The following is a 21,618-nucleotide window of genomic DNA, read 5'->3' as shown; positions in this document are numbered from 1 at the left end:
TCGTCCTGACCACGCCGCCGCCGCCGCCATGGATCTCCTCCCTGAGGAGCTGCTCACCGACATCCTCCGGCGCCTCCCGCCGCGTCCCCTCGCCGTGTGCCGGAGCGTGTCCAGGGACCTGCGCGCCGTCGTCGACGGCCGGTGCCTCCTCGCCGTGCTCGCGCGCCGCGTGCCCCGCGGCCTGCGCGGCGTCTTCATCAACTACGTCGGGCAGGACCGCCCCTACTTCTTCTCCCGGCCCGAGCGCCGGCCGCGCATCGACGCCGAGCTCCGCTTCCTGGAACCCATCGAATGGGGAGCAGTCGCGCACCACTGCGACGGCCTCCTCCTCTTCATGGATTGGAGCACCCTGTACGTGTGCAACCCCGCGACACGGAGGTGGGCGCGGCTTCCCCCACGGCCGGAGGGCAGCGGCGATGACGCCGCGCACCTCGTCTTCGATCCAACAGTCTCGCTGCACTACGAGGTGATCTCCTTCTCCAAGGTGCCTCGCAAGCCAAAGCTACCAATCCAGCCTGGTATCCCAACCCAAGACCATCATGGTGCCAATGACTCAGTGTATACACTGCTGAGGAAATCGAGGGCTTGCCATCATCTCTGAGGGCCAGGTACCATCAGGAAGTGGAGACCAAGGGATCGGTAGAATGGCCACCTTCCACGTACACGGTGCAAGTGTTCTCATCAAGGACCGGCCGGTGGGAGGAAAGAGCCTATGTCCGGGAAGACGAAGTCGCAGTTACACTGTTCGACGTCTGGTCAGACCCATAGGGACCAGATAGTGAAACATTGACTTACTATGCTCCTCGGCGCAACGCCGTACTCTGGCGGGGAGCATTCTACCTCCATTGTCATGGTGGTTTCGTCATGAGGTAAGCACCGCGCTATTGGAGGTTTTGTTTGATTTGATCCATGTTGTATTATTAGATCTAATAATATGCTTGCTGCTACTAAACAATCTCTGATGCATGGTATACGTACAGGTTGTCACTGCTAGAGCACAAGTATCAAGTGATCAAAACACCGAGCTTAGATAATTTGTTTACGCAACCGAAATTAGATATCAATGATTTTTTGAGCCAAGAAGGACCATATCGGAGTAAGGCATACTGTTTGAGAGAATTTCAAATGGAACAGGAATCATTGGATAGAGAGAAACCTGCTACGCATCTTGGGAAATCAGAGCATGGGATTTACTACACTGCTGTTTCTTGGCACCAGCTATGAGTATGGGTGTTGCGTGAAGCATCAGAGTCTCGTCCAATGCCAGAGTGGGAGTTGAAGCATAAGGCTGACATCAGGCCTTCTTTTTTACGGCACTACATGCGAGAAGATAGAGAAGAAATCAGGACGTCCTGGAGCTTGGACCGTGGAAAAGGAGGATCAGATGATCGAGTAGACTGCGGATGGGACTCTAGTGATGATAGTGCTATTAGTGTGGAAGGAGAAGATGGAATCGACAATGGTGATAGGTACTGTAATATAAGCTATCGCATGGACTTTTTGGGATACCATCCAAGAAAAGAGATCGCTTTCTTGGGCGATCGTTTCGAAGGGTTTGCTTACTACCTAGGTAGCTTCAAGTTACAATATCTAGGGACATTTTACCCTGCAGGGTGCTGCCATAGTCAGGTTGCAGCTACCCATGAGTCATTCATTTACACCCCATGCATGGATGATTTGCTTCCTGATCAGAAAAGGAACACAACACATGGTGAGTTAACTTGGTTTCGAGGATATGTCTCCTTGCTGTAAGGACCGCAGCTCGGTTTCGAGGAGGACGGCGCACTGCAGCTTGTTGTCGCGGAACATGCCTTCAATGGCGTGCCACAGGAGGAAGGCGTCGTGGCGATCGCGGCGAACCATGTCGAAGATGCCTGTGGAGACGGCGGCAAGGATCCAGTTGACGATGCAGGAGTCCACCATGCGCCATTCGCCATCGCGGTCCGCGGGCGGAGTGGTGGTGCGAACGTGGCCCTTGAGGCCGAATTTGCCGAGGGTGGATCGAAGAAGAGGCGCCACTGACTGTAGTTGCCGTCGTCCATGTCAAGGATGACAGGAACGTGGTGACGGATGGAGATGCCTTGGATCACAGAGGAGGAGCTGGGGCGACGGGAAGTTCATCGTCGGACGAGGAGAGGCCGGAGTGGGTGGGCTGAGTGCGCCATGGAAGCGGAAGAGAGAGGATCGGATTAAGCTGCTGCCCGGACTCCATCACGGCATGGCCCAAGGGCACTGATGTATACTATATATTTGTACACATTGATGATGAATAGAATTGTCCAGTTGCCCTATACAATTCTACACCGAGAACGAATCAAATCAAAACACAACTCTGAACAACTTCATCTATGCATAATGCATCAGTGTAAGCTTATTCAGCAGGGTCTATCTTTGAAAAGCTGTATCTGATGAATGAAAAAATATCTTCCCCTTTTTAGTGAAAATTACTTGAACATGAAGCAATATAGAGTACTTGTAATTTGCAGGACAATCTACTGGTTACTACACCCCATAATCTTTTTCTGTCTGTATCAATATCAATCAATGCTATGTGAATGTTGCAAATGTCAATAAGAGCATGGACATCTGTTTGTCTGAAAGAAAATTAAGACCTGAATATACCATGAAATATTTATACAACCAATACAACGTCTAAATTATGGAGTCCATCAATGCCATGAAACATGGAAACAAACTTATACTAGGAAACGAAAACAACCCTAAACAAACTATGAGACATACTGCGTCCTGTTTGCAGTTTTCCAGGTACTGGACCTTCCACTGGTTTTGGGCGCACCTGCTCTCTCAGAGCTTGGGGTTCGCAGACAAAAGTACGCAGCACCATGTTTAGACATCCAGGACACCGAGTAATCTGTCAGATCTGCTTGGCGGACAAAACAATCAAAAGTCTTTGATCTGAACATCTCACACGTTTGTTGTATGCTAGCACCATTCTTATGTTCTATTTTGCCTCCCAATCTCTCAACTACATAGTTCTTTTGCACACCTTCGCTCAAGAGATGGGGAATGAAACAAGCTGCAAACTCCAGTGGTGGTGGCCGATATGTGACTGTGTACCGGCTGGCTCCATCAATTGAGCTATGAAAGCTGTATTCTAGTGCTGAAATGTTGGGTGTAAGACAAATGCCAATGACTTGTTCGGGAAATATGTGCGCCAACTCGGATGACATGATGTTGTTGGCAAAAGGCCTCTGCCCATTGGTTTTGCAGCATAGTGGATCTGGGCGGAATGATTGAGTGATTTCGGTATATGACTCTTGAATGATAGCTGGAGGAGCAAATGAATGGGAAATATCTTGTAAATTAGGTAGCAGGGTGAGTTCTTCCTTTGCAAATTCAGCCACTACCTTGAACTGAGATGTCAATGGCTGCAAGCACTTAATAGCATATCCAACTATGTCTGTGCTTTCTGACAGTCTTAGGTTCAATGCTAAACGAAAATTCTTCTCTGGCATTTCTTGATCCTTATACCGATATGCTAGTGCTGCCTCCAAACCACGGTCCTCAAAGCATATGGGCGATATAAAAAACCCTCGCTGTATAGTTCCCTTCTCCATTTCATACCAGAGTGTTTTCCCTTCAAGAAGTTGCCGGGTAAGAGGGTTGGAGAAGGTGTACTGCCAAAGCGAACAGCCAGACTCCAGGTCTTTTACCAACTTTCCGGCACAACCTGCAAACCATTCAAATCTTTGGACATCCAAGCCACTCGGGCCATCTTTTGCCAAGCCAAACAAATGAGCAATGGATGATTTGGTAGCGTAAGCAATCCGTTTAGGGAAAGAGGGATGTGTTACCATTACTCCTTGCTGGCTCTCTTCATCTTCAATTGCTTGCAGCTTATACCTCAGCAGGACATCACCACACTCATTCAAAGCACGCTTCAGAATCTTCCTGCGACGAAGCAGTGCTACATCGGTGATAGGCAACTTGCTTGACCTTTCAATCGCGAGTTCCAGCTCGGTATGAGCCATTTCCAGCCTCTCCAAGTTGTGGCCTTTGGATACTTTTTCCTCATGCTTGTTGAAGATGAACGAAGACACTCTGCTGACAGTTTCCTGAACAACAGCTGAAGTTGCCATTCCATCCATGAGGAACAAGTGCAGTCTCTTCTGGGATTTCCCTGCTGAGAAAAACAATAAGGTTACTATTATCCTTTTTGAGTACCGAGCTGAGCATACTATTGGAATGCAAAATCCTCACCTGTTCCTCTTACTGTTGTGTATAGTGCCGAAGTGTGCTGAGACCAACTCTATGAAGCAAGCTTGAAGTTGGTGTACAAATAGAGTGCAGGAATCGGTGCTGTGGTGATCTTATTTATTTGTACAAGTGTACAACAAAGCACACAGGTATGTCTAAAGTCTAAAGTCAAAGGAAGATTGAGATCCAACAAATAAAGGATGATTGTATAGGTGTAAGACAAATGTAAATGACTCGTAAAGCTATGCGAAAGGCAGAGGAGAGTTGTTAAGAAGTCGCACTCTGGTGATCTTATTTATTTGTACAAGTGTACAACAAAGCACACAGGTGTGTCTAAAGTCAAAAGTCAAAGGAAGATTGAGATCCAACAAATAAACGATATGATTGTATAGGAGTAAAACAAATGTATGGCTCATCGCTAGGTAAGTTTTTTTTCCTGCAAGTATTAGCTAGTTCTCATCAACTTTGCGAGATCACCGTTATGAACCACTAAGTTCCATCTCAAGCTCATTGTCAGCAGCAAGTGTCACGATCATAAAACTGTTTACATCACTATCAGGTTCTAATCCAGAAATTGCAACGCGGCAGACAGCTGCATTGCTTCCTGCAGGGAACGTAACAAATCGGTGTTGCTTGTCTGACCAGTGTTTTGCAAGTCATGGATGTTGGCTTTCGTGGTTAGTATTGGTTTTGGGTGTTTATCCTTGTCCCCACATGGCCCCTATTTTTCCTTTGAGGATTCAGTTTCAGCATAGGAGGTTCTGAACATATAACACTGATGCTCCCAAAGGAACTAGTAGTCACAATTAGCACTAACATCTGGATGCTCTTTTCACTTGTAAAATCATCGTTGAGGAAAATTGAATATCTGAAAAGGAAAAAGATTTGCCCCATATACGCCGTGCTAGAAGCCTAAACATACCAGTTTCGTGCCATTGACTTTTGTGCTTGCCAGTGACGGACCATTTGTGGTGGCCCTGTTGGAGAAGAGCTCGTGTCTCACAGCCTTCTAATCGACTAATCGCCCTAGGAAAGGAACTAAAGGAAGAAGTTCCAGTGATCGACGCAACCTACGCTGAAAATCTCAACCGGCTAGGAGGTGACTGGAACTAAATCTAAGCGGAACAGGCAGAGAGATGGGATCAGGTCGGGTGGTGCCACACCTCATCTGGGCCGCCAGGTCGTCAGGGTGCCTCCTGACGGCTGGCTAGTAATCCTCTTCCTCCTCGACGATACACCCGTACGGTCACCGCGGCAGCGGCGGCGCGGGACCACCTTCCTCGCCGACCTCATCGTCGGCCGGTCGTCTCCTTTCCACTGGCTCGCCGACGACGGGAAGACGAAAGAATTGGGCACTCAGGTCGGGGCCTTTGTCAGGCCTTTGTCTGAGCCCGCCATGGCGACAATCCAGAAATGTACCTGGGCCAGGCTGGCTCAGCTTGGCCCAAGTACATTTCACATTCAAACAGCAGCGCCAAAAACAAAAGGCAATGGTACCAATGATTTTAACTCCGGCTGGAACTTACGATTTTTGAACTAAAAATGCTGGAATTTGTGAAAAGTTACAACAAGTGCATCATCTTCTGGTAACAGCGAAACAACAAGAAGATGCCAAAAAGAAATGAAAGCATCATACCAAAATCATGCTTGGGTAAACTGCAGCTCCATCTTCTTCCTGAGATTATCAGGCGCAGAAGATCATAAAATTAAGAAATTTCAGGAAAAATAAATTTCATATGATGCAATTATTCCTAGCTACAGAGAATTACGTGAAGTAACGAAAAATTATCTTCATAATTTTATCTAGTTGTAGGAACAACATATCACAGCCTTTTGAGATGTAACTTTGCTCCCTTTCATGCTATTGGGTTGCCCCCCATGCCCCCTGTATTTGGAGCATTTGATACAAATTGTAGCTCCGACGATATCCGTACATTTAGGTTTCTAGCAGATTTGCACTCGATATATCTATATCTATACTATAAAAGTTGAAACAACTAAAACTCTTTTTCACTAAAATTAGGTCCACCGTACCCCTCACAAAGGTCCTACTTTTCAGGGCAAAGGTTCGATGAAAGAGGGTGTAGACCCACGAAATTGATAGAAAGAAGATGTTTCCACCCAAATTTTAATTCCTTTTACACCGGTCATTCATCTACCCACCTCTTGTACCTGCATATTATTTTTCGAGTAAAATGCACCCTGGGTCCTCAAACTTTTCGCCTCCTCCCATCTACGTCCTCGAACTTTAAAAGTGACTATCAGGGTCCCTCATCTTTTGCCGCGGGGCACGGACGGTCCAAAGTGAGCCACGCCAGCTCCATAATCCGACGTGGCCATGCCACAGTGTGGCCGCCTGTGCCCTTTTAACAACCCCCACCCCCCCCCCCCCCCCGCCGCTCATTCATTCCCCATTCTCCTCCATCCTCTTCCCCTTTCTCCTGTTCTGATAACGAGGGCGGGTTGAGGCGATGCGAGATGACGGCGAAGTCACGGGTAGGGAGAAATGAACGCGACGGTGTGACTCGAGGTGCTAGGACGGCCTGACTCGACGGCGGATAGGGATTGTGGCGCGGCAGCACCATGTCATCAGGTGGTCGACGACCTAAAGGCGCAGCGGCACCAATCTATGGTAAGTTCTATAGCTATAGCTCAATGCATCCAATCACAGTTGTTTTGGGGCCGTAGTAGTTGGTCTTTGTAGGCAGGAAATTGTTTTGGTGGCAATGGTCATGTTCGGTGGTTAAATTTAGGGTTGATTTGCATTGGTTAGGGCCTGACGAAGAAGAGTTTTCAGTGGAAGTGCATCATGGTGGATTTTTCTATGGGACTGGTGTAGATAGAGTGTACCTCCATGGCAAGGTTGATTGGTTCGATCATGTCAAAGTGAAGTACTGGTCTTTTACTGTAGTTGATGAGATAACGCTGCTGCTAGGTTATGATCTGGGTGTCCTAGTGTTTTGGTTGTTGCCTGAGTTGGACTTGTCTACTGGTTTGTGTTTGACTGAATCAGACAAAGAAGCACAGATAATGAAGCAAGTTGCATTTAAGGTCAAGAACTATGTGCTTTATATGGACCATTACAACACTGTTGATGATAACAACTTGGAGGACATTGTGTTGAATCCAATTGCAACCTTACCCAAAGTGATTAGTCCAAGAAAGATGCATGTCTCTTCTGAAGGTGATGATAGTCAAGGCAGTTCGGATGTGGATTTTGTTGACAGTGATAATGCAGTTGATGATGATGACGATGACCTGTTTTGTGACAATGTTGATGAAGGGGTCATTGATGAGGGTGCAGCAAAGGGCATAATAGTCAGAGCTGGGAGGAAAAGATTTGCCCCATTTGAGAGAAACAATGACCCAGCAGGCAGAGAATGGGATGAGTTGGACTCTGATGAAGAACAATTAGAGCTACCAGAATCTGATGAAGAGGGTCATGCTGCACACAACATGAGAAGTTTTAGACCAGAAGATTTGCAAAACTCAATTTTCAAAGTTGGCATGAAGTTTGACTCAGTAGAGGTGCTTAGAAAGGCTATTACTGAATATGGTATCAAGAATAGAGTGGAGATAAAGATGCCCAAGAATGATAGGACAAGAATCAAAGCTCATTGTGATGAAGAATGTCCTTGGTACTTGTATGCTTCAGAAGACAAAAGGGTGAATTGTTTTGTGATCAAGACTTATGTTGGGGAGCACACTTGTCAGAGGAAATGGGTACTGAAAAGGTGTACTGCAAAATGGCTTGCCAAGAAGTATGTAGACAAGTTCAAAGCTGATGAGAAGATGACTTCGACAAATTTTGCAAGGACTGTGCAGCTAGAGTTAAATTTGACCCCATCTAGGAACAAATTATCTAGAGCTAGAAGACTGGCTTGGAACATGATAAATGAAGATGAAGTGCAGCAGTTTACAAACTTGTGGAACTATGGGCATGAACTTAGGAAGACAAATCCAGGTAGATCTTTGTATCTAAAATTGCTTTATGGTTGTTTCAGTTCACTGTATGTCTCATTGGATGCATGCAAAAGGGGATTTTTAAGTGGATGCAGGCCTGTTATTTGTCTTGATGGTTGTCACATCAAGACTAAATTTGGGGGTCAGTTGCTAACTGCTGTAGAAATAGACCCAAATGACTGCATATTTCTTGTTGCAATGGTAGTGGTTGAGGTGGAATGTCTTGCTTCTTGGAAGTGGTTCCTAGAGACCTTGAAAGGGGAACTTAGAATAGAAAACACTACACCATGGACCATCATGACAGGTAAACAGAAGGGTTTAATCCCTGCTATGCAACAAACTTTCCCAGATTCAGAACATAGGTTTTGTGTTAGGCATCGTTGCTCTAACTTCCAAGGAAAATTCAAAGGGGAAAATCTGAAAATCAACTTTGGGCATGTGCAAGAGCAAGTACAGTTCCCAGATGGAATGAAGAGATGGAGAAAATTAAGGTACTCAACAAAGATGCCCATGCTTGGTTGGAAACAATGGCCCCCAAACACTTGGGTAAGGACATTCTTCAGTGAGTACCCAAAATGTGATATTCTATTGAACAACACATGTGAAGTATTCAATAGATATATCTTAGATGCTAGAGAACTTCCTATCTTGAGCATTTTGCAAAGGATCAAGGGACAACTCATGAGTCGACACTACAACAAACAGAAAGACGTTGCTGAAAAGTGGGCAGGGATGCAGATTTGTCCAAAGATCATGATGAAATTGGCAAGACATGCAGATATGGCAAACACATGCTATGCAATACCAAGTGGACATGGTATATTTGAAGTTCATGACAGGGAGTGGCAATTTAATGTTGACATTCGAGGAAGACACTGTGAATGTAGGAGATGGGACTTGACAGGAATACCTTGTAGCCATACAATTTCTTGCTTGAGGCATGAGAGGATTTCAGAGGATTCAGTGCTCCCCTGGTGTTACTCCATCGAAGCATTTAATAAAGCATATGGATGGAACATTTTGATATGCAATGACAAGTCAGCTTGGAAAGATATTGGTGGCCCAGAAGTGAAACCACATGTCTATGAGAAGAGTGTAGGAAGGCCTCGTAAAGCTAGAAGGAAAGCAGCACATGAAGTTGGTGGACCAAATGGTCCAAGACTAACCAAACATGGCACCATCATCCATTCTGGCCACTGTTGAGAACCAGGGCACAACTCAGCTACTTGTGCTAGGAAGAAAAGTGGAGAACCAGCAGTGAAGAAAGCTAAGCAACCTATTCCTACTCCAGTTCAGCCAGATCAATCTGCCACTGTCCAGGTTTGTGCACACCCAATTAAATGCCAGAGTAAATCATTATATCAAACTTATGTGCTAGGTTTTTCAGGAAGTGAACCAGCAAGGGAGTGAAACACAACCACTTATATCAACTTTGGAGAACCCAATGGTGTCACAACTGCATGATGAGACAACACCTTCTTCCCAACTCCTTCCACTATTTTTCCTTTGTAACACTACTAATTGGATCCCTTTTGTTTGCAGGCTGCCCAAGCTGTGTGGCAAACTGCAGTGACACAACCAACTCCAGATTCTACCTACATCACCTCTAACCTTCCACCAGCAAGACACATGCGACTTACAACAGCATCCAATATTGTGAGGGCTAGCAGGGTACCTGCAGACAAGAAGAAGAAGCCTACCAAGTCCAAGAAGACTGCCAATCCAAAAATGAAGTGAAGACAGTTTACGGTCATAATTTTGTAAATGACAAATAGCTTCCTTTTGTGAAACAGCTATAATTTTCTTTTGTCCAGCAGCAGTGCTGCCTTTTGTCCAGCAGCAAATGGCTGCCTTTTGTGCAGTGATCATATATAGTGGTCTACTGGCAGTTTCATGTTCATAGTAGGAATGGCCAAAACTATGGTGCAGTAATTTCAGTGACTTTGACATGTGGTTTGGGAATTTCCAGTTAATGGTATGCTCATATGGTAATCATATATTATTCTGGGAGTTAATCTGTCAAGTTCTAAATACTGGTATGCTCATATGTCATCACTGACTTGCAAAAACAGAAAGGTCACACTTGCATTCACATAAACAACATGATTAGCATTATTGTTCAGGTCACACTTTCACTTGATTACCATAATTATTACACCCACAACAACAAAAACAGCAAGAACTACAAGGCACAGAGCTGCAATTTTGCCTATGAGTACAAGCTTTTCTAGCTTCTCATCTACTCTATTCTTCAGAGATACTACATCATCAAGCAAAGGTGTTAATTCAGTCTTGTTTGCTTCAACTAGTGCTTCAATGCATCCAATTCCTATCCTCATATGCTCAACTTCAGGCAAGGATCCGTCAGGCCTAATGGCGGCCCCAGCAGTCCCACTCTTCTCAATAATCCCCTTCGCAATGAGCATTTTCTCGTACTTGTCAGCAAATAGATACCATGGGCAAGACCCAGGCAACTGCAATAGATACAGGAGGGTTCATCCAAATCAGAAAGTTAACCACAAATGTACAACTACATCAAGGGTAGAACCTCATGACTTACATCTCTTTCATGAAGCCGACACTTGAAGAAGATGGCACCCGGAACCTTATATCATTCACCGCAAGTGAGCTCCATGATATCCTCACCACATTTGGGGCAGGGCACAAGCGGCAGCCCTGTGCACTTCCCAAATTTGGGAGCCACCACCAACTGCGCCGAGGACGAGCCACCGAACGTCATTGCCGAGTGCAGCAAGGGGCTTTGTGTCTTCGAGCAAGAGGCGTGGCGAAGGAGGATGCGTGCCACGAACTGCAGGTGCGGGCGGCGTGCAGCAAGGGACTGGCGGCACAACGAGCCAAGAACCCTAGCTGGAGAAAGGGGAAGAGGATGGAGGAGAATGGGGAATGAATGAGCGGCGGGAGTAGGGGGGTTTGTTAAAGGGAAAATTCGATTCATGCCACCACAACTCCGTGAAATTGGGTTTCACGTTGAAAATCATGCCACTCAATGACATGGATTTCAACATGAAATCCAATTTCAAGAAGTTGTAGTGGCATGGATCCAACTGACCCTTTGTTAAAAGGGCACGGGCGGACACACGGTGGCATGGCCACATCGGATTATGGAGCTGGCGTGGCTCACTTTGGACCATCCGTGCGCCGTGGCAAAAGATAAGGGAACTTGATAGTCACTTTTAAAGTTCGAGGACGTAGATGGGAGCCGGCGAAAAGTTTGAGGACCCAGGGTGCATTTTACTCTTATTTTCCTTTGGCACACACTTTACCTTCCTTTGCATATGATTCACCCATAATTTACATCATTATTTATTTTGGAAGGATAATAACTGATGTTATTGTTTTACGTTAGGACCCATAATTCGCGTCATTATTTTAGTTGGAAGGACTAATTAGCATTATTGTTTTATGGAAGGAAAAGAAAAAAAGTGTATTAGTAATTAGCATTACTAACGGGCCTTGCGTGCTTGGGCCTTGGGCCTAGGAGTACAGGTTTTCAATTCTTCTTCGGCTTTCCTGATCCCAAAAAACCACGTGCATCCCCCAGATACCCAGATCGTCCTGACCACGCCGCCGCCGCCGCCATGGATCTCCTCCCTGAGGAGCTGCTCACCGACATCCTCCGGCGCCTCCCGCCGCGTCCCCTCGCCGTGTGCCGGAGCGTGTCCAGGGACCTGCGCGCCGTCGTCGACGGCCGGTGCCTCCTCGCCGTGCTCGCGCGCCGCGTGCCCCGCGGCCTGCGCGGCGTCTTCATCAACTACGTCGGGCAGGACCGCCCCTACTTCTTCTCCCGGCCCGAGCGCCGGCCGCGCATCGACGCCGAGCTCCGCTTCCTGGAACCCATCGAATGGGGAGCAGTCGCGCACCACTGCGACGGCCTCCTCCTCTTCATGGATTGGAGCACCCTGTACGTGTGCAACCCCGCGACACGGAGGTGGGCGCGGCTTCCCCCACGGCCGGAGGGCAGCGGCGATGACGCCGCGCACCTCGTCTTCGATCCAACAGTCTCGCTGCACTACGAGGTGATCTCCTTCTCCAAGGTGCCTCGCAAGCCAAAGCTACCAATCCAGCCTGGTATCCCAACCCAAGACCATCATGGTGCCAATGACTCAGTGTATACACTGCTGAGGAAATCGAGGGCTTGCCATCATCTCTGAGGGCCAGGTACCATCAGGAAGTGGAGACCAAGGGATCGGTAGAATGGCCACCTTCCACGTACACGGTGCAAGTGTTCTCATCAAGGACCGGCCGGTGGGAGGAAAGAGCCTATGTCCGGGAAGACGAAGTCGCAGTTACACTGTTCGACGTCTGGTCAGACCCATAGGGACCAGATAGTGAAACATTGACTTACTATGCTCCTCGGCGCAACGCCGTACTCTGGCGGGGAGCATTCTACCTCCATTGTCATGGTGGTTTCGTCATGAGGTAAGCACCGCGCTATTGGAGGTTTTGTTTGATTTGATCCATGTTGTATTATTAGATCTAATAATATGCTTGCTGCTACTAAACAATCTCTGATGCATGGTATACGTACAGGTTGTCACTGCTAGAGCACAAGTATCAAGTGATCAAAACACCGAGCTTAGATAATTTGTTTACGCAACCGAAATTAGATATCAATGATTTTTTGAGCCAAGAAGGACCATATCGGAGTAAGGCATACTGTTTGAGAGAATTTCAAATGGAACAGGAATCATTGGATAGAGAGAAACCTGCTACGCATCTTGGGAAATCAGAGCATGGGATTTACTACACTGCTGTTTCTTGGCACCAGCTATGAGTATGGGTGTTGCGTGAAGCATCAGAGTCTCGTCCAATGCCAGAGTGGGAGTTGAAGCATAAGGCTGACATCAGGCCTTCTTTTTTACGGCACTACATGCGAGAAGATAGAGAAGAAATCAGGACGTCCTGGAGCTTGGACCGTGGAAAAGGAGGATCAGATGATCGAGTAGACTGCGGATGGGACTCTAGTGATGATAGTGCTATTAGTGTGGAAGGAGAAGATGGAATCGACAATGGTGATAGGTACTGTAATATAAGCTATCGCATGGACTTTTTGGGATACCATCCAAGAAAAGAGATCGCTTTCTTGGGCGATCGTTTCGAAGGGTTTGCTTACTACCTAGGTAGCTTCAAGTTACAATATCTAGGGACATTTTACCCTGCAGGGTGCTGCCATAGTCAGGTTGCAGCTACCCATGAGTCATTCATTTACACCCCATGCATGGATGATTTGCTTCCTGATCAGAAAAGGAACACAACACATGGTGAGTTAACTTGGTTTCGAGGATATGTCTCCTTGCTGTAAGGACCGCAGCTCGGTTTCGAGGAGGACGGCGCACTGCAGCTTGTTGTCGCGGAACATGCCTTCAATGGCGTGCCACAGGAGGAAGGCGTCGTGGCGATCGCGGCGAACCATGTCGAAGATGCCTGTGGAGACGGCGGCAAGGATCCAGTTGACGATGCAGGAGTCCACCATGCGCCATTCGCCATCGCGGTCCGCGGGCGGAGTGGTGGTGCGAACGTGGCCCTTGAGGCCGAATTTGCCGAGGGTGGATCGAAGAAGAGGCGCCACTGACTGTAGTTGCCGTCGTCCATGTCAAGGATGACAGGAACGTGGTGACGGATGGAGATGCCTTGGATCACAGAGGAGGAGCTGGGGCGACGGGAAGTTCATCGTCGGACGAGGAGAGGCCGGAGTGGGTGGGCTGAGTGCGCCATGGAAGCGGAAGAGAGAGGATCGGATTAAGCTGCTGCCCGGACTCCATCACGGCATGGCCCAAGGGCACTGATGTATACTATATATTTGTACACATTGATGATGAATAGAATTGTCCAGTTGCCCTATACAATTCTACACCGAGAACGAATCAAATCAAAACACAACTCTGAACAACTTCATCTATGCATAATGCATCAGTGTAAGCTTATTCAGCAGGGTCTATCTTTGAAAAGCTGTATCTGATGAATGAAAAAATATCTTCCCCTTTTTAGTGAAAATTACTTGAACATGAAGCAATATAGAGTACTTGTAATTTGCAGGACAATCTACTGGTTACTACACCCCATAATCTTTTTCTGTCTGTATCAATATCAATCAATGCTATGTGAATGTTGCAAATGTCAATAAGAGCATGGACATCTGTTTGTCTGAAAGAAAATTAAGACCTGAATATACCATGAAATATTTATACAACCAATACAACGTCTAAATTATGGAGTCCATCAATGCCATGAAACATGGAAACAAACTTATACTAGGAAACGAAAACAACCCTAAACAAACTATGAGACATACTGCGTCCTGTTTGCAGTTTTCCAGGTACTGGACCTTCCACTGGTTTTGGGCGCACCTGCTCTCTCAGAGCTTGGGGTTCGCAGACAAAAGTACGCAGCACCATGTTTAGACATCCAGGACACCGAGTAATCTGTCAGATCTGCTTGGCGGACAAAACAATCAAAAGTCTTTGATCTGAACATCTCACACGTTTGTTGTATGCTAGCACCATTCTTATGTTCTATTTTGCCTCCCAATCTCTCAACTACATAGTTCTTTTGCACACCTTCGCTCAAGAGATGGGGAATGAAACAAGCTGCAAACTCCAGTGGTGGTGGCCGATATGTGACTGTGTACCGGCTGGCTCCATCAATTGAGCTATGAAAGCTGTATTCTAGTGCTGAAATGTTGGGTGTAAGACAAATGCCAATGACTTGTTCGGGAAATATGTGCGCCAACTCGGATGACATGATGTTGTTGGCAAAAGGCCTCTGCCCATTGGTTTTGCAGCATAGTGGATCTGGGCGGAATGATTGAGTGATTTCGGTATATGACTCTTGAATGATAGCTGGAGGAGCAAATGAATGGGAAATATCTTGTAAATTAGGTAGCAGGGTGAGTTCTTCCTTTGCAAATTCAGCCACTACCTTGAACTGAGATGTCAATGGCTGCAAGCACTTAATAGCATATCCAACTATGTCTGTGCTTTCTGACAGTCTTAGGTTCAATGCTAAACGAAAATTCTTCTCTGGCATTTCTTGATCCTTATACCGATATGCTAGTGCTGCCTCCAAACCACGGTCCTCAAAGCATATGGGCGATATAAAAAACCCTCGCTGTATAGTTCCCTTCTCCATTTCATACCAGAGTGTTTTCCCTTCAAGAAGTTGCCGGGTAAGAGGGTTGGAGAAGGTGTACTGCCAAAGCGAACAGCCAGACTCCAGGTCTTTTACCAACTTTCCGGCACAACCTGCAAACCATTCAAATCTTTGGACATCCAAGCCACTCGGGCCATCTTTTGCCAAGCCAAACAAATGAGCAATGGATGATTTGGTAGCGTAAGCAATCCGTTTAGGGAAAGAGGGATGTGTTACCATTACTCCTTGCTGGCTCTCTTCATCTTCAATTGCTTGCAGCTTATACCTCAGCAGGACATCACCACACTCATTCAAAGCACGCTTCAGAATCTTCCTGCGACGAAGCAGTGCTACATCGGTGATAGGCAACTTGCTTGACCTTTCAATCGCGAGTTCCAGCTCGGTATGAGCCATTTCCAGCCTCTCCAAGTTGTGGCCTTTGGATACTTTTTCCTCATGCTTGTTGAAGATGAACGAAGACACTCTGCTGACAGTTTCCTGAACAACAGCTGAAGTTGCCATTCCATCCATGAGGAACAAGTGCAGTCTCTTCTGGGATTTCCCTGCTGAGAAAAACAATAAGGTTACTATTATCCTTTTTGAGTACCGAGCTGAGCATACTATTGGAATGCAAAATCCTCACCTGTTCCTCTTACTGTTGTGTATAGTGCCGAAGTGTGCTGAGACCAACTCTATGAAGCAAGCTTGAAGTTGGTGTACAAATAGAGTGCAGGAATCGGTGCTGTGGTGATCTTATTTATTTGTACAAGTGTACAACAAAGCACACAGGTATGTCTAAAGTCTAAAGTCAAAGGAAGATTGAGATCCAACAAATAAAGGATGATTGTATAGGTGTAAGACAAATGTAAATGACTCGTAAAGCTATGCGAAAGGCAGAGGAGAGTTGTTAAGAAGTCGCACTCTGGTGATCTTATTTATTTGTACAAGTGTACAACAAAGCACACAGGTGTGTCTAAAGTCAAAAGTCAAAGGAAGATTGAGATCCAACAAATAAACGATATGATTGTATAGGAGTAAAACAAATGTATGGCTCATCGCTAGGTAAGTTTTTTTTCCTGCAAGTATTAGCTAGTTCTCATCAACTTTGCGAGATCACCGTTATGAACCACTAAGTTCCATCTCAAGCTCATTGTCAGCAGCAAGTGTCACGATCATAAAACTGTTTACATCACTATCAGGTTCTAATCCAGAAATTGCAACGCGGCAGACAGCTGCATTGCTTCCTGCAGGGAACGTAACAAATCGGTGTTGCTTGTCTGACCAGTGTTTTGCAAGTCATGGATGTTGGCTTTCGTGGTTAGTATTGGTTTTGGGTGTTTATCCTTGTCCCCACATGGCCCCTATTTTTCCTTTGAGGATTCAGTTTCAGCATAGGAGGTTCTGAACATATAACACTGATGCTCCCAAAGGAACTAGTAGTCACAATTAGCACTAACATCTGGATGCTCTTTTCACTTGTAAAATCATCGTTGAGGAAAATTGAATATCTGAAAAGGAAAAAGATTTGCCCCATATACGCCGTGCTAGAAGCCTAAACATACCAGTTTCGTGCCATTGACTTTTGTGCTTGCCAGTGACGGACCATTTGTGGTGGCCCTGTTGGAGAAGAGCTCGTGTCTCACAGCCTTCTAATCGACTAATCGCCCTAGGAAAGGAACTAAAGGAAGAAGTTCCAGTGATCGACGCAACCTACGCTGAAAATCTCAACCGGCTAGGAGGTGACTGGAACTAAATCTAAGCGGAACAGGCAGAGAGATGGGATCAGGTCGGGTGGTGCCACACCTCATCTGGGCCGCCAGGTCGTCAGGGTGCCTCCTGACGGCTGGCTAGTAATCCTCTTCCTCCTCGACGATACACCCGTACGGTCACCGCGGCAGCGGCGGCGCGGGACCACCTTCCTCGCCGACCTCATCGTCGGCCGGTCGTCTCCTTTCCACTGGCTCGCCGACGACGGGAAGACGAAAGAATTGGGCACTCAGGTCGGGGCCTTTGTCAGGCCTTTGTCTGAGCCCGCCATGGCGACAATCCAGAAATGTACCTGGGCCAGGCTGGCTCAGCTTGGCCCAAGTACATTTCACATTCAAACAGCAGCGCCAAAAACAAAAGGCAATGGTACCAATGATTTTAACTCCGGCTGGAACTTACGATTTTTGAACTAAAAATGCTGGAATTTGTGAAAAGTTACAACAAGTGCATCATCTTCTGGTAACAGCGAAACAACAAGAAGATGCCAAAAAGAAATGAAAGCATCATACCAAAATCATGCTTGGGTAAACTGCAGCTCCATCTTCTTCCTGAGATTATCAGGCGCAGAAGATCATAAAATTAAGAAATTTCAGGAAAAATAAATTTCATATGATGCAATTATTCCTAGCTACAGAGAATTACGTGAAGTAACGAAAAATTATCTTCATAATTTTATCTAGTTGTAGGAACAACATATCACAGCCTTTTGAGATGTAACTTTGCTCCCTTTCATGCTATTGGGTTGCCCCCCATGCCCCCTGTATTTGGAGCATTTGATACAAATTGTAGCTCCGACGATATCCGTACATTTAGGTTTCTAGCAGATTTGCACTCGATATATCTATATCTATACTATAAAAGTTGAAACAACTAAAACTCTTTTTCACTAAAATTAGGTCCACCGTACCCCTCACAAAGGTCCTACTTTTCAGGGCAAAGGTTCGATGAAAGAGGGTGTAGACCCACGAAATTGATAGAAAGAAGATGTTTCCACCCAAATTTTAATTCCTTTTACACCGGTCATTCATCTACCCACCTCTTGTACCTGCATATTATTTTTCGAGTAAAATGCACCCTGGGTCCTCAAACTTTTCGCCTCCTCCCATCTACGTCCTCGAACTTTAAAAGTGACTATCAGGGTCCCTCATCTTTTGCCGCGGGGCACGGACGGTCCAAAGTGAGCCACGCCAGCTCCATAATCCGACGTGGCCATGCCACAGTGTGGCCGCCTGTGCCCTTTTAACAACCCCCACCCCCCCCCCCCCCCGCCGCTCATTCATTCCCCATTCTCCTCCATCCTCTTCCCCTTTCTCCTGTTCTGATAACGAGGGCGGGTTGAGGCGATGCGAGATGACGGCGAAGTCACGGGTAGGGAGAAATGAACGCGACGGTGTGACTCGAGGTGCTAGGACGGCCTGACTCGACGGCGGATAGGGATTGTGGCGCGGCAGCACCATGTCATCAGGTGGTCGACGACCTAAAGGCGCAGCGGCACCAATCTATGGTAAGTTCTATAGCTATAGCTCAATGCATCCAATCACAGTTGTTTTGGGGCCGTAGTAGTTGGTCTTTGTAGGCAGGAAATTGTTTTGGTGGCAATGGTCATGTTCGGTGGTTAAATTTAGGGTTGATTTGCATTGGTTAGGGCCTGACGAAGAAGAGTTTTCAGTGGAAGTGCATCATGGTGGATTTTTCTATGGGACTGGTGTAGATAGAGTGTACCTCCATGGCAAGGTTGATTGGTTCGATCATGTCAAAGTGAAGTACTGGTCTTTTACTGTAGTTGATGAGATAACGCTGCTGCTAGGTTATGATCTGGGTGTCCTAGTGTTTTGGTTGTTGCCTGAGTTGGACTTGTCTACTGGTTTGTGTTTGACTGAATCAGACAAAGAAGCACAGATAATGAAGCAAGTTGCATTTAAGGTCAAGAACTATGTGCTTTATATGGACCATTACAACACTGTTGATGATAACAACTTGGAGGACATTGTGTTGAATCCAATTGCAACCTTACCCAAAGTGATTAGTCCAAGAAAGATGCATGTCTCTTCTGAAGGTGATGATAGTCAAGGCAGTTCGGATGTGGATTTTGTTGACAGTGATAATGCAGTTGATGATGATGACGATGACCTGTTTTGTGACAATGTTGATGAAGGGGTCATTGATGAGGGTGCAGCAAAGGGCATAATAGTCAGAGCTGGGAGGAAAAGATTTGCCCCATTTGAGAGAAACAATGACCCAGCAGGCAGAGAATGGGATGAGTTGGACTCTGATGAAGAACAATTAGAGCTACCAGAATCTGATGAAGAGGGTCATGCTGCACACAACATGAGAAGTTTTAGACCAGAAGATTTGCAAAACTCAATTTTCAAAGTTGGCATGAAGTTTGACTCAGTAGAGGTGCTTAGAAAGGCTATTACTGAATATGGTATCAAGAATAGAGTGGAGATAAAGATGCCCAAGAATGATAGGACAAGAATCAAAGCTCATTGTGATGAAGAATGTCCTTGGTACTTGTATGCTTCAGAAGACAAAAGGGTGAATTGTTTTGTGATCAAGACTTATGTTGGGGAGCACACTTGTCAGAGGAAATGGGTACTGAAAAGGTGTACTGCAAAATGGCTTGCCAAGAAGTATGTAGACAAGTTCAAAGCTGATGAGAAGATGACTTCGACAAATTTTGCAAGGACTGTGCAGCTAGAGTTAAATTTGACCCCATCTAGGAACAAATTATCTAGAGCTAGAAGACTGGCTTGGAACATGATAAATGAAGATGAAGTGCAGCAGTTTACAAACTTGTGGAACTATGGGCATGAACTTAGGAAGACAAATCCAGGTAGATCTTTGTATCTAAAATTGCTTTATGGTTGTTTCAGTTCACTGTATGTCTCATTGGATGCATGCAAAAGGGGATTTTTAAGTGGATGCAGGCCTGTTATTTGTCTTGATGGTTGTCACATCAAGACTAAATTTGGGGGTCAGTTGCTAACTGCTGTAGAAATAGACCCAAATGACTGCATATTTCTTGTTGCAATGGTAGTGGTTGAGGTGGAATGTCTTGCTTCTTGGAAGTGGTTCCTAGAGACCTTGAAAGGGGAACTTAGAATAGAAAACACTACACCATGGACCATCATGACAGGTAAACAGAAGGGTTTAATCCCTGCTATGCAACAAACTTTCCCAGATTCAGAACATAGGTTTTGTGTTAGGCATCGTTGCTCTAACTTCCAAGGAAAATTCAAAGGGGAAAATCTGAAAATCAACTTTGGGCATGTGCAAGAGCAAGTACAGTTCCCAGATGGAATGAAGAGATGGAGAAAATTAAGGTACTCAACAAAGATGCCCATGCTTGGTTGGAAACAATGGCCCCCAAACACTTGGGTAAGGACATTCTTCAGTGAGTACCCAAAATGTGATATTCTATTGAACAACACATGTGAAGTATTCAATAGATATATCTTAGATGCTAGAGAACTTCCTATCTTGAGCATTTTGCAAAGGATCAAGGGACAACTCATGAGTCGACACTACAACAAACAGAAAGACGTTGCTGAAAAGTGGGCAGGGATGCAGATTTGTCCAAAGATCATGATGAAATTGGCAAGACATGCAGATATGGCAAACACATGCTATGCAATACCAAGTGGACATGGTATATTTGAAGTTCATGACAGGGAGTGGCAATTTAATGTTGACATTCGAGGAAGACACTGTGAATGTAGGAGATGGGACTTGACAGGAATACCTTGTAGCCATACAATTTCTTGCTTGAGGCATGAGAGGATTTCAGAGGATTCAGTGCTCCCCTGGTGTTACTCCATCGAAGCATTTAATAAAGCATATGGATGGAACATTTTGATATGCAATGACAAGTCAGCTTGGAAAGATATTGGTGGCCCAGAAGTGAAACCACATGTCTATGAGAAGAGTGTAGGAAGGCCTCGTAAAGCTAGAAGGAAAGCAGCACATGAAGTTGGTGGACCAAATGGTCCAAGACTAACCAAACATGGCACCATCATCCATTCTGGCCACTGTTGAGAACCAGGGCACAACTCAGCTACTTGTGCTAGGAAGAAAAGTGGAGAACCAGCAGTGAAGAAAGCTAAGCAACCTATTCCTACTCCAGTTCAGCCAGATCAATCTGCCACTGTCCAGGTTTGTGCACACCCAATTAAATGCCAGAGTAAATCATTATATCAAACTTATGTGCTAGGTTTTTCAGGAAGTGAACCAGCAAGGGAGTGAAACACAACCACTTATATCAACTTTGGAGAACCCAATGGTGTCACAACTGCATGATGAGACAACACCTTCTTCCCAACTCCTTCCACTATTTTTCCTTTGTAACACTACTAATTGGATCCCTTTTGTTTGCAGGCTGCCCAAGCTGTGTGGCAAACTGCAGTGACACAACCAACTCCAGATTCTACCTACATCACCTCTAACCTTCCACCAGCAAGACACATGCGACTTACAACAGCATCCAATATTGTGAGGGCTAGCAGGGTACCTGCAGACAAG

The 21,618-nt window shown here is 45.9% G+C and overlaps 4 protein-coding genes across 4 annotated transcripts; 2 read left to right on the top strand and 2 right to left on the bottom strand.

The window, feature by feature from the left end:
• LOC120658671 lies at positions 1 to 1,941 on the top strand. The gene is made up of 2 exons (XM_039936920.1): positions 1 to 869; positions 981 to 1,941. The coding sequence occupies exon 1, from the start codon at positions 29 to 31 to the stop codon at positions 599 to 601; it is 573 nt and encodes a 190-aa protein (XP_039792854.1). The 5' UTR covers positions 1 to 28; the 3' UTR covers positions 602 to 869; positions 981 to 1,941.
• Positions 1,942 to 2,592: 651 nt separating this feature from the next.
• LOC120659275 lies at positions 2,593 to 5,561 on the bottom strand. Its single transcript, XM_039937355.1, has 2 exons — positions 4,222 to 5,561; positions 2,593 to 4,141 (listed from the first exon to the last, which is right to left on the bottom strand). Exon 2 carries the CDS (start codon positions 4,107 to 4,109, stop codon positions 2,730 to 2,732), a length of 1,380 nt encoding a protein of 459 aa, XP_039793289.1. The 5' UTR covers positions 4,110 to 4,141; positions 4,222 to 5,561; the 3' UTR covers positions 2,593 to 2,729.
• Positions 5,562 to 11,752: 6,191 nt separating this feature from the next.
• LOC120658669 lies at positions 11,753 to 13,693 on the top strand. The gene is made up of 2 exons (XM_039936919.1): positions 11,753 to 12,621; positions 12,733 to 13,693. The coding sequence occupies exon 1, from the start codon at positions 11,781 to 11,783 to the stop codon at positions 12,351 to 12,353; it is 573 nt and encodes a 190-aa protein (XP_039792853.1). The 5' UTR covers positions 11,753 to 11,780; the 3' UTR covers positions 12,354 to 12,621; positions 12,733 to 13,693.
• A 651-nt stretch (positions 13,694 to 14,344) lies between these two features.
• LOC120659274 lies at positions 14,345 to 17,313 on the bottom strand. The gene is made up of 2 exons (XM_039937354.1): positions 15,974 to 17,313; positions 14,345 to 15,893 (listed from the first exon to the last, which is right to left on the bottom strand). The coding sequence occupies exon 2, from the start codon at positions 15,859 to 15,861 to the stop codon at positions 14,482 to 14,484; it is 1,380 nt and encodes a 459-aa protein (XP_039793288.1). The 5' UTR covers positions 15,862 to 15,893; positions 15,974 to 17,313; the 3' UTR covers positions 14,345 to 14,481.
• Between the last annotated feature and the right edge of the window lie 4,305 nt (positions 17,314 to 21,618).

This window comes from Panicum virgatum, chromosome 2N (assembly GCF_016808335.1).
Source record: "Panicum virgatum strain AP13 chromosome 2N, P.virgatum_v5, whole genome shotgun sequence".
NCBI lineage: Eukaryota > Viridiplantae > Streptophyta > Magnoliopsida > Poales > Poaceae > Panicum > Panicum virgatum.
This window is presented reverse-complemented; position numbering and strand designations above follow the sequence as displayed.